This window comes from Zingiber officinale, chromosome 4A (assembly GCF_018446385.1).
Source record: "Zingiber officinale cultivar Zhangliang chromosome 4A, Zo_v1.1, whole genome shotgun sequence".
Lineage (NCBI taxonomy): Eukaryota > Viridiplantae > Streptophyta > Magnoliopsida > Zingiberales > Zingiberaceae > Zingiber > Zingiber officinale.
The window spans coordinates 131,555,296-131,566,933 of NC_055992.1; the positions used below are offsets into that span (position 1 = coordinate 131,555,296).

At 38.3% G+C, this 11,638-nt stretch overlaps 2 protein-coding genes across 3 annotated transcripts; one reads left to right on the forward strand and one right to left on the reverse strand.

Annotated features, from left to right (window-relative positions):
* Positions 1-2,156: 2,156 nt before the first annotated feature.
* On the forward strand, positions 2,157-6,461 carry LOC121971256 (auxin response factor 18-like). 2 transcript variants are annotated; one of them, XM_042522432.1, is made up of 5 exons: positions 2,157-2,271; positions 3,381-4,555; positions 5,137-5,454; positions 5,563-6,014; positions 6,194-6,461. In XM_042522432.1, the coding sequence occupies exons 2-5, from the start codon at positions 3,446-3,448 to the stop codon at positions 6,261-6,263; spliced, it is 1,950 nt and encodes a 649-aa protein (XP_042378366.1). In that variant the 5' UTR covers positions 2,157-2,271; positions 3,381-3,445; the 3' UTR covers positions 6,264-6,461. The 2 variants fall into 2 exon arrangements, with proteins under 2 accessions (XP_042378366.1, XP_042378364.1); XM_042522430.1 differs by having other exon boundaries at positions 5,137-6,014.
* A 350-nt stretch (positions 6,462-6,811) lies between these two features.
* On the reverse strand, positions 6,812-11,260 carry LOC121971257 (double-stranded RNA-binding protein 6-like). The gene is made up of 3 exons (XM_042522433.1): positions 10,729-11,260; positions 8,733-8,952; positions 6,812-7,977 (listed from the first exon to the last, which is right to left on the reverse strand). The coding sequence occupies exons 1-3, from the start codon at positions 10,972-10,974 to the stop codon at positions 7,034-7,036; spliced, it is 1,410 nt and encodes a 469-aa protein (XP_042378367.1). The 5' UTR covers positions 10,975-11,260; the 3' UTR covers positions 6,812-7,033.
* Positions 11,261-11,638: the final 378 nt, after the last annotated feature.

Here is an 11,638-nt window from a genome sequence, read left to right on the forward strand (position 1 = left end):
ACCAAACAATCTTAGGCAGTTTATGAAAGGCACATTTAAAGTTGTGGGATTCTTAAAAAGACGCATTTATTTTTATAGATTTTTAAAAGGTATATTTGCTTTTCATGTTACCTTTTGTCAATCACTTTATATTACATCTAACGAAAGAATAGTACTATTATGATGTTATATTTAAAAAATAATAATAATCTCTGTTCGTGTGATTACGAGCCATTCAGTTTTACAGATTTTTTCTTTCGATGATTAGAATAACTCATGAAGAAGACAATAGACAATTTAGAAACTTAGTATTTTTTAATTATGTACGAAGAAAATTTTTAATAAATATATCATAATTAAAATTGAATCATAAATATTTAGATAATAATCTGAATATTTAATCATAACATCGTAATATGAGGACAAGATCTTCTAGAATATTATGACGTGTATTGATTTTTACTATACATAAATCCTAAATTTAGAAAGAAAAAATCATATCATAGTGGTGCTTCTTTGAAATTAATCATCACAAATGATGTTCTTTCAATGAAACACAACAATCGAGGAGAAATAAAATAGGAAACAAATACATTATTTACTAAATTTAAATATTAAGCTGCGTTTAATTAGGCATAATCTAATTTAGTTTATAATGTAATTAAAATTATAGTTTTGATTATATTATTACTCTGGTAATATAATGTAGGTAAGCTTTGATTAAAAAGATGATTACATTCTTTTATTTGATACATAATAATATATTTTATAAGAAATATAATTTATATTATTATAAAATGATAAAAATATCATGAAACCTCTGTCGGAGGTAAAGGGCGGCGACAACGACCACCGCACCTCTTCTGAAGGCAGCAGCCAGCGGCGGTGGCTTATGGTGTCCAAAAGTGGCGGCAGCCGACGGCGGTGGCAATAGCGATGTCGGTGATCGGCGACACCCGAAGGCGGCGGCCGGCGGTGGCCGGCGATGTCCGGAGGTGCGACCGGCGACTCCCGGAGGCGGCGGTCGACGACGCCCGGAGGTGATGGCCGGCGACACCCGGAAGTGACGTCGATGATCGGTAGATGCTGAAAATGAACTAGGGATATATTTGACTTTTAAATTTTAGTTAAACGGTGATCTCATAATGTAATCGAATTACATGATGTTAACCCTGTAATTTAGATTACACAACTTTATTATCTTTTGTAATTCAAATTACATTACATTATAAATTTAAAATTATACCGGACAAAATAATTAATATTATAATATAATTTTAATAACTACTAAATCATCCCAAAAAAAACTAATATAATCATAAATATATCACAAGATAGATTATATCCCACCCAACGTAAACATAGCTTAATTGTGTCCTTTAAAAATCCACAACCTTAAATAAGCCGTTCGGTTCTTAAGATGCTCTGGTTATATTTTTCACAAAACTCCAAAATGTTATTTATTTGAGAATTGATGATGCTGGTGTGATGAAATCATTCTATTTTTTATCACTAATTAACTCGTTTAATAAGTTAATAAACAACCTTATCCATGCCATTTGATTGATTGTACTATTATTATTATTATTCGTTTTTTGTACTTTTATTGCTATTTGCCTACATGAAAGAAACCCATCAGCTACAATGCTTCCATAAACATAAAATCCATTTTATAATGATTTTCTTTTCTATTTTCAATTTATTTAGGTATTATGGCAATTTGAATTATCAAGTTATATCTAAATTATTAGTCCTAATTTTATTGTACTTACATTTTTAATATTTCAAAAAAATTGCATATATTATAATTTATTTATAATTAATAAATGCTATTTTTTCTGGGAAAAAAACTTAAATCGGATTGGATAATTAAATATGAGAAAAGACAAATGTAGTTAAGAGTTAAAAATGTCATTATCGACCACGTACGACAAAATTCCACTATGACGACAGAATATTAATTAGAATTTTATAAATAATTAACTCCATGAGGGATTATTAATGCATAAATAATTAATATTTACAGACTTCTAAATTAATTAAATGACAGCGCGGTGGGGCCCACCCTTCCGCTTGCAAGGACACGCCACCAAATGAGAGACGGAGACTGTCGGATCGGATTTGATCGAATGAACGATCGAGATTGCTCTGATCAGATCTGATGGAAAGTAGTTATTCTTCTATAAAACCTTGAGCTTTGCTGCTACAGCAGGAAGAAGATGATCATGATCATCTGAACTGCTTTCGAGCTCCGGCGAGATCGCGAAGCTGCTGGCGGTTATTCGGAGGGCGGTAGGTTCCTTTGTCACCCAGATAATATTTCTTATTTGTTTTCTATTTTTGTTTATTTCTTGATCCATGAGTGGATCTTTGTGTTTCGGTGTGACTGACTGCTTCACGGCCTTTTTTCTGTTGCAATTTCAATCTCTGTATGACTTTGATTTGTATTCGAGTTCAGACGATTCTTCGTGTTCTTGCTGATAAAGACTTTACCTTGCTTGAAACAATGCCCGAAAGGGGTTTGTTTCATCCCGTAATGATGTTTCATATCCTCGTTTTGTAAGCTTCCATTCCTTGGATAAAGATGCAATTTTGCATCTGATTTTACTGGAGCAATTAATATTTTTTTGTCGCTTTGCTCTTGACTTTGCTGTATACCTTTGTTCTTACATTCACAAGCTTTCCATCCCATTTCAGATTAATTTTTTTTTATCAAAGAATATTGTCGATGTTTTTTCAACCAACTGAATTTTAAATTTGATTTTTTGAGTCTCTTTAAGTTAACTTATGAAAATAGGTTGAAATTGAATAGTAATCTGTAATCATATAGAAAGTTCTAAAATATCCAATTTTGAAAATATTTCTATTTGATCTTCCATAAATCAAATAAGAATTAGGACTTTATCTAAGCAAATTTCTCAATTTTTATGAATAACTGTTTGTTGACATATTAATTTTATATCGAGAATAACAACTTGAGCATAGAAGAGGTACATCTGCTGTATGAGTTTGATTCTTATTGTCAATATCACAATGTAGTGTGATCTGAGTCTTGTTGAATATTACATTCAATATTGTGTTAATATAACTAGAATCAGAAGTATCAAATATAAGTAAAATATATTAAAAAAACAATCATTTCAATGGTAAATTTTGGAAAAGTATGAAGGTTTCTAATTTCAGAACCTAAATTAAAAGTAAAGAATACCTAACCTTATAATTATCGTAGTTCTCAGTTGTGACACAAAGTAATCAGAATTGTCAAACCACTTTTTGACAGTATGTCATTTCCATGAGAACCATGAACTATGTGAGTCTAATTCAGACATATAATAGCAGTTTGTTGTTTGTGATTAAGTTTGATAGCTAATCTGGCTTGTCTTCTTTTCCAATTTTGACAGAATTTTTTCACCAAGTTCTTGAAGGTGAAATATTTCTTTTCAATACTCTTGCCATCAAAGGAACCATGATCGAACCATTGATGAAGGATAGAGACAAGTGTGTTGACCCTGAGCTGTGGCACGCTTGTGCTGGAGGGATAGTTCAAATTCCAACAGTGAACTCCAAGGTCTACTACTTCCCCCAGGGTCATGCTGAGCATGCTCAAGAGGTTGTGAACTTGGGCACATCTCAGCGCATACCGCCACTCATTCCCTGCCGAGTCGTTGCAATCAAGTTCATGGCTGATCATGAAACTGATGAGGTCTTTGCCAGGATCAAGATGAACCCTCTTAGTGACAGTGAACTGGACTATATTGAAGATGATGGGTTGGATCTTCGAATGAATGGATTTGGCTCACAAGAAAACCCTGCATCTTTTGCCAAGACATTGACCCAATCAGATGCGAACAATGGTGGTGGATTTTCTGTGCCCCGATATTGTGCTGAGACCATCTTCCCCAAGTTGGACTACTCTGCAGACCCACCTGTGCAGACTGTGATTGCAAAGGATGTGCACGGCGATGCATGGAAGTTTAGGCACATATACAGGGGAACACCTAGACGGCATCTGCTAACTACAGGATGGAGTAACTTTGTTAACCAAAAGAAGCTTGTTGCAGGAGATTCCATAGTTTTTCTTAGAGCCCAAAATGGGGATCTCTGCGTTGGCATTCGCCGTGCCAGAGTAGGCAAGGTTGGTGATGGCCCAGAAACTAGGGTAGGATGGAATTCCCTCGGTGGCAATGGTGAGTCCAACTGTGGTGGTTTTGCTGTCTTCCTGAGGGATGAAGAGAGCAAATTGTTGAGAAATGATCGTGGTAATTCTGACTCCTGTACAGGTAAGAGGGGAAGGAGCAAGGTGCTACCAGATTCTGTCTTCGAGGCAGCAAATCTAGCAGCAAATGGTCAGCCATTTGCGATCATGTACTACCCCAGAGCTAACACACCAGAGTTTTGTGTAAGGGCTGGAGCAGTAAAAGCAGCAATGAGAATCCATTGGTGCCCTGGGATGAGATTTAAAATGGCTTTTGAAACCGAAGATTTGTCAAGGATCAGTTGGTTCATGGGTAGTATATCTTCAATTCAGGTTGCAGATCCAGTAAGGTGGCCTAATTCACCATGGAAACTTCTTCAGGTATCCCTTCTCAGTGCATTATCTATGATGATCTGCAATCTAGCAAGCGTATTTTACATTCAACATCATTATTTCTGATTCTCTTGTACCTTTCTGGTACACATGGAGTATAAACGTGTATTTCAGAATCTTTGGTTGGACCTTAAACAAGTTTCTTGTGTATATCAAAAACCAAGTACAATTTCCACGTATTCTTTTCCGTTTTCATTTTGATATTCATCTACATTATTCACATTCGTTCTACATTTTCTTAGCTCAAATGTTGAAATATTATCGACTATTTTAGTGAAGCAATACATATTTTGATTGACATGTAGTAAAGTAGACATGAACTTTAGACTCTTGGTTTTCTAACAAACAAGTAATAGTCTTGCTTTCTACTACATGACATCCATGAATTTGGAGTTTAACTGATGTTGAAAATGTTTCCTGTAATCTAAACTGTACTAAATTTCTTCCAACAAGTCGATAGTTTGAAATCTCCAATGCGCAAGCCTAGTCTTTCTTGATAGTTTGGCATTTTCCAACTTCAGAGTGTTTTTTCTTAATTAATTCTAAAGATGTTTCAAATGGTTTTACAGGTGACATGGGATGAACCAAACCTGAGAGAGAATGTGAGACGGGTTAACCCTTGGCTTGTTGAGCTTGTCTCAAACACACCGGCTGTACATCTTACAGATCTCTTGCCACCTACAAAAAAATCACGAATTCCCCAACACCTTAATTTTCCGTTTGACAGTCAATTTAAAAGTTCAATGATCCTCGGAAACCCCCTTTTCCCACCGTCCATTGCTCCTGCAGCCATACAGGGAGCCAGGCATACACAGTTTGATCTATCTTTATCAGATTTTCACCTTAACAAAATCCCAACAGATCTACTCTATCCAGCATTTTGCCGGGTTGGTTACGCTAATCCCCCCTCGAGAATTTCTGCTGGCGTTATTGTTGCCAGTCCGCCTGTTAATGACAATGTGTCCTGTTTGCTAACCATTGCTCATCCTCCTCAGAGCCTGGAAAAACCGTCAGATACTAAGCCAACACAACTGATGCTCTTTGGGCAGCCAATACTCACCGAACAAGAGGTATTCCTGAGTAAACCAGAGAATTCAATTGGCCGTGATGCTACCAGAAACAGTCCATCAGATAGGAATATTGAGAAGTCATCAAACAAGTCCAATGGTTTGAAATTTGCACCAACTCAGAAGAGGTCTCTCAAAGCATTCCCATGTCATTTGGAGCATCAGTCTTTGGAGCTTGATATAGAGACTGGCCATTGTAAGGTGTTTATGGAATCAGAGGATGTAGGTCACACCCTGGACCTCTCAGTCTTCGGCTCGTATGAGGAACTTTATGGGAGGCTTGCTGACATGTTTGGAATAAACTGCTCAAATATGACAAGTCAGATACTTTACCAGGACGCGACCAGTACAATGAAACACACTGGAGATGAACCTTTCAGGTTAGGATCTTTGCTACCATTATATTCTGCTTGCACAATGCATGTAATCCTTTTTCCAAATGCATTTTTCTTCATTGATTACTCAGATTTTGCAACCAATTCCCAATTCCACGTCCTAGATCTTATCTTGTAATAATCGTCATAATGACAGCTTATAGTTTTTACCTTACCTGTTACAGTGAGTTCATGAAAACGGCCAGGAGACTGACCATATCAATTGATTCCGGAAGCGACAACTTCGCAAGGTAGTGAGTCTTTTGTCAATTGTATAGTTGAATTACCAAAGTTTCTTCCAACTTGATTGCTAAATTCTTGTTCCAAAGCCACTTATGATGTTTGCCACATCGTATAAGTTGTCAAGTTATGTAGCCAATGGATCAGTGCCATGTTCTGCTAATTTGTTAACGATGCCAAGTTTTCATTGTTAAATGCTGGTCTTTTATTGTTCATGGTGCAGTAGCTATAAGTTCATAATGAATTTAGGGACCACAATATTCGATTCTAAATAAACTCATTTGTATTTATTCTATATATATATAACAAACTAGCTTGAAGAATAATATATAAGCACTCATAGATATATCTAGAAAGTAAGTGAATTACCTTGCGACCTCCAAAATTTGTATTTTTCTAATTATCAAGCAATATTTTCCCTAGCTAAAAAATAATGTAACATCCATTGTAATATGAAAAAAGTTAAATTCCCAAGCTGAAGGCAATTATCAACAAGAACCAATTTGTGATTCAAGGAAACTGATGCTGGGCGAGAAGTAAAGACTATGTGAATTCCCAGGTGCTGAAGGCAATTATCAACATTAGACAAAACATAAGTAAACTCGTTGTACAGAGAACATACTTGCTGGGAACCTTCTTGTCGTGCGAATTGGCCTAAAGTTTGAGATTGCATCTACTTGCTAACATCCTAGTAGAGTGTAGCCTAACACCCTAAAGTGATAAACAAAGCGAATTAACAAACTCAGAAGCAAGAAAGGCATGGGTGCCAAGTGATTCTTGGTGCTTCATATCTCTAGTCGTCTCAGGCTCTCCATTGCAGTAGATTCAGACTCTGCCAAGTCCTTTGCGTCGCAAGCATCCAGAGTGTCTTTGGTTGGGATGGAACTCTTTGGAGGGCAGGCCATGGGTATGACTGAAGGTTCCTGCATCTGAACTGAGAGCAAGGGTTCCTTTATAAGAACTGGAATATCATCAGGTGCAGTAACTGGTGACAGTTCCTTCTTCGATGTGATTGATGCTACAACCACCACTGTGTCTTTTATCTGAACAGGAATACTTGATGGATTAACTGATACAAGCTCCTTGACTAAAGGAGAGGATGCTACAACTGGGGTTCCTTCCTTTGCCTGAGATGAGATCACAATAGTTGCAGTTGGGACTGGCGGTGAAGCAGCAAAGACTGGCACAGCCTGTCGAATGCGAACAGGGGAGGCCAGGCGGATTTGCGTGTGACCAATACCAGGAGGAGGTGGGCACACCTGTGGTGCTGGTGGTTGAAGCGGTGGGGCTGAGAAGACTGGCACCGCCGTCCTAATTGTCACAGGGGGTGCCATGCCATGGCAAGACCTATTGAAGTGCCCCACTGGAAAATATGGTGCTGCTCCATGAACTGGGAAGTGCGGAGGCCTGAAACTATGATACTCTCCCTGCTGGTAGGTTGACGTACGAGTTGCATCTTTTATTCCAGGGGATGTTGCGCGGACTCTTGTAGTAGGTTTTTGACGGATGAGAGGTAGGATCTTCGAAACAGATGGAGGTTGTTGCAGGGAAGAGGGTCTTTTGTCAGGTTGTATTGGAAACTTCTTTGGAAAAGGAGTTGCATTAGGGTTATTGGCCATGGCTATCTTTTCCTTCAGGCGGTATTGAAGAAGAGCTCTGGCAATGGTTATCTGCTCCTGCTCATCGCTGTTCGGCTGTTCATTTGATGAGCTTGCAGTCTCCTTAGCCACTGTAATATCATGAAAGATAGTATTAGTAATATTTTCATCCCCTTGCGTTCTTCACCAAAATTTACCACAATAGGAATGTAAATCTTTTGTTGGACTGAACTAATTGTAACCAGAGACCTAAAGTGAAGGCATGAAAAGGGCTTTTGAGTCTAATGGTTACCCGGAAAGTCAAAGAGGCAAATATTAAACAGGTTGAGATATGATAACGTAGTTGCAGGTTGCTTGCAGACATGAGTCTGACATGTCGAGGAATAAAATTCCATTGCCAGGGAAACAAAGGCAATGGAAAAGGCAGGTTCACTCCAACATCATGACTTAAGATATACTGAAACTTTTCTAATCCTAGAGTAGTTCAAAAGGATAATAAATAAACCTAAATGGATATCCTTAGGAGATAAATTTTAATAACAAGACCTCTTTCTTAAAAACAGCCAGGCTTGGTTTCTTTTGCAGGTTAAACTAGGAACCAGTAAGAAAGTTTGTTTTGTGTGTGGACATTTTCAGAGGCCACAATCCAAAAATTCATGAAAAGCATCTAGAAAAACCAGTAGCTACCTTCTTCCATCATAGACTTATAAGGAAACTCATCCCTATATTGCTACTTAAGCACATTCATAACAGGTAGAAGGTCGTGATATGAGATGATATTAATAACACTATTCTCCAATTAACAGGTTGAGTACGTTGAAGGGACTAATCTATAACGTGCATGCAGCTGTAAATTCACACAAAATCTACATTATTGAAAACTCACATTGTTTCAATGATGACCATGCTGCTAAAGCAGCATTTTTCTCTGCTTGCTTCTTATTCTTAGCCGGTTCACCTGTAAATATGATTCCAGCAAGTTCCACCGAGCATGTAAAAACAGGTAGATGTCCAAGACCTGACCGGACTGTTGTATATGAAGGCAAAGGTGCACCAACTCTCTGGGCAATTTCCTGTAGAAGGTTCTTATAAACCCCCGTCTCATCCTGTGAAGAAACTTATTGCATCAGAAATAGAATACTGGACGTGTCAGTGTAGGTAGCAAAACAATTACAATACAACAATTTCTGGCTTCCGTGCTGCCTTTTAGTATTGTTCATTAGGCTCTTATAACATGGATAAGTGCATTCAAAGATATTGCACAAAAGTTACATGATCGCAGAACCAATTCATGCATGATACATCCATGAATTTTTTGAACTATGGTTGCCAAGTTTCAACAGCAAATGATGTAATACCCCATAAGGAGCAAGATTGCTGACATGATATTATGATGCGCATCTAAATATATTAAAGTGTGGTTCCCCTCCAACCATTGAGATAGTTATGCAAGTCGAGCTAAAACTTGAAGTTCAAACTACAAAATTCTTCTAAAATAGCAAAGAGTTAGGAAGAAGATGAACAATCCCGCAATTTTTCAACTACTAGTCAACGCATGTCGAATCCTTATTAAGACCAAGGAAGAAATTATAACTCTTGCAATTTCTGAAAGAATAAAAGAACTATTCACAATCTTATTTCAATCGTCCATGTTCTAATCCTATCATCTTTAAATTTTCTTACCTCAATAATTCTGCATCGAAAAGTTGATGCAAGACAGCACTGGAAAAAAAAAAAGAATTACTAGATCCACAAGTAACTCCACCAACATCCATCCAAACACTCGGGCACTGCAACGACAACCTCTTGTGGTGTTCCCACTGACCAGCTGCAATCCACTAGCAGGCTCAATTGGTGCAGTTAGTCGTGGAAACCATAGTTTGAAAACAACCAGCGTCATGTTGTCACCACTATCATGAAAGGTCAGCACTTTGAAATTTGAACCAGCACCTATCCTACTCACATACACATTAATTGACTACTAATACGCATGTTGCCGGTGCCTTGAATCAAATTTAGCAGCCATGCAGCTCGTAGCAATAAACCAAGGTATTAAGTAGCACCGCAAAAGTTTGTCTTGGTGGGAAAGACATCCGCCACGATAAGAAAGGTTTAAGCACAAGTAAGAATAGTTTATTAGTTTATGGACTAGTCAACAACACTAGAAGACAATATATTAAGAGACTAACGTAAGAACTCGACGCCACTCGGTGGAAACCGTGTCAGTGGTTCACTTTTCCTCTTAATCTTCTTAGTTCTTCTAACTGGGAATGGAGAAGACTGACGACGTTGACAGAGATTAACAAACTCAGCCGGAACCCTGACGGAAACAGCGCGCAAGATAATGTTTGACGTGGTTAAACTAATTGTTTTGGGGAACTGAAAACAAATGGTGGAAGTTTTTTTATTTTTAAAGGAGGGGGACTCCGTCGTCGTTCCGACGAAGTTTGCCGTAACGAAAACCGACCAAGGAAAATAAATAAAAAGAAGAAAATAAAACTCACTCAACTCCGATCTCGAAAGTCCATTTTTTTTTTCATGTGTTCTGGAGACTCTTTCTTCCAGTCCAACAGACATAAATCGGGAAGATTGACGGAATATGTTTTGATCCCGTTTGGCCTTTTAAAAAAAATGTTTGAACACGTCGAAATCCCATCGTTTAACTATGAGCATATTTGTGCCTGAAAGCGAATGTAAATGCAAAGACAGCAAATAAATTAAAGGAGAGATTTTTCTTAAACCTAATTCCATGAAATCCGAGCATCGCAAAATCTGACAGAAGGGAGACGATTTTTACCATTTAATTGGGTGTGGATCAAAGCGAAATGAAAAGAAAAGAAAAGAAGTAGTAGAAGAAGAAGAGTAGATGATGTACAACTAACCAAGATCCGGGCGGCTAGGGAATGGGAGGGTCCACGCTGGGAGAGCGCGTTGAGCGCCACTTCCGCCGCCGAGTGCTCCGCCTGCCGCAGCGTCAAGCAGAAGCTCGGACTCTCGAACACTTCCCCATTAAAGTTCACGGTCGCCTTGAACCTCGGCGCGTGATCCGGCCCCTCCCGTATGCACGTATATGACGGCAGGTTGAAGCAGCTCCGCTGTGCCAGCTCCTGCAGCTGGTTTTTATACATCCTCGCCTCCGTCAGCACCAGTAACGTGCTGAAACCGAGATCTCCGACTGTCGGAGGGTAAAATCAAAGATCCGACTCCCGCCGGTCCAGATCCAGGCGCCAGCGCCGCGGAGGGCGGATGGAAGCTCAAGGTGGCATCTTCAGGGGCTCCGCAGAATTGACGGCTCAGCTGAAGAGCTTAAGCCTTCCCCTAGGGTTCCTCTCGCCGCAGCAGAGAAGCAGAAATAGAGGAAGAGAGAGATCTACTCAGAGGAGAGAGAGAGAGAGAGAGAGAGAGGGGGGAAGAAGAAGCAGGAAAAAAAATTGGCAACCAAGCAGTGTTATTTCTACAAAACACCTCATATTATTTATTTTTAATTAGCTAAAATTCATGATAAAATATAGTTTATGAAATTGACTCCTTTATGGAACGAGCGAGAGTTGTGTGGTGTCACTTGCACATTTATTTTTCAACACCGAGTTGTTTTTTTATATATTTATTTATTATAATTTTCATTTATTAGCTTTATTTATTAATTAATTCAGATCGGGGTGAGTCATAAATCGGGTTGTTGTAAGGAGTTGGTGTGGAATTTGTTACATAGGGGCAAATTTCATTTGTGCCCCTTTTTTCAATTTTCTGTCCCATTTTTTCTTAACGAACACTTGTAATTCACTCGATATT

Excerpts from the sequence above, each read along its gene's own strand:
- LOC121971256 (XM_042522430.1), top strand. The coding sequence starts at position 3,446 with ATGATCGAACCATTGATGAAGGATAGAGACAAGTGTGTTGACCCTGAG. Across the intron at positions 4,556-5,136 it reads CACCATGGAAACTTCTTCAG|GTGACATGGGATGAACCAAA; the intron begins GTATCCCTTCTC and ends ATGGTTTTACAG. Across the intron at positions 6,015-6,193 it reads ACTGGAGATGAACCTTTCAG|TGAGTTCATGAAAACGGCCA; the intron begins GTTAGGATCTTT and ends TACCTGTTACAG.
- LOC121971257 (XM_042522433.1), bottom strand. The coding sequence starts at position 10,974 with ATGTATAAAAACCAGCTGCAGGAGCTGGCACAGCGGAGCTGCTTCAAC. Across the intron at positions 8,953-10,728 it reads CCCTAGCCGCCCGGATCTTG|GATGAGACGGGGGTTTATAA; the intron begins GTTAGTTGTACA and ends GTTTCTTCACAG. Across the intron at positions 7,978-8,732 it reads ATGGTCATCATTGAAACAAT|TGGCTAAGGAGACTGCAAGC; the intron begins GTGAGTTTTCAA and ends ATGATATTACAG.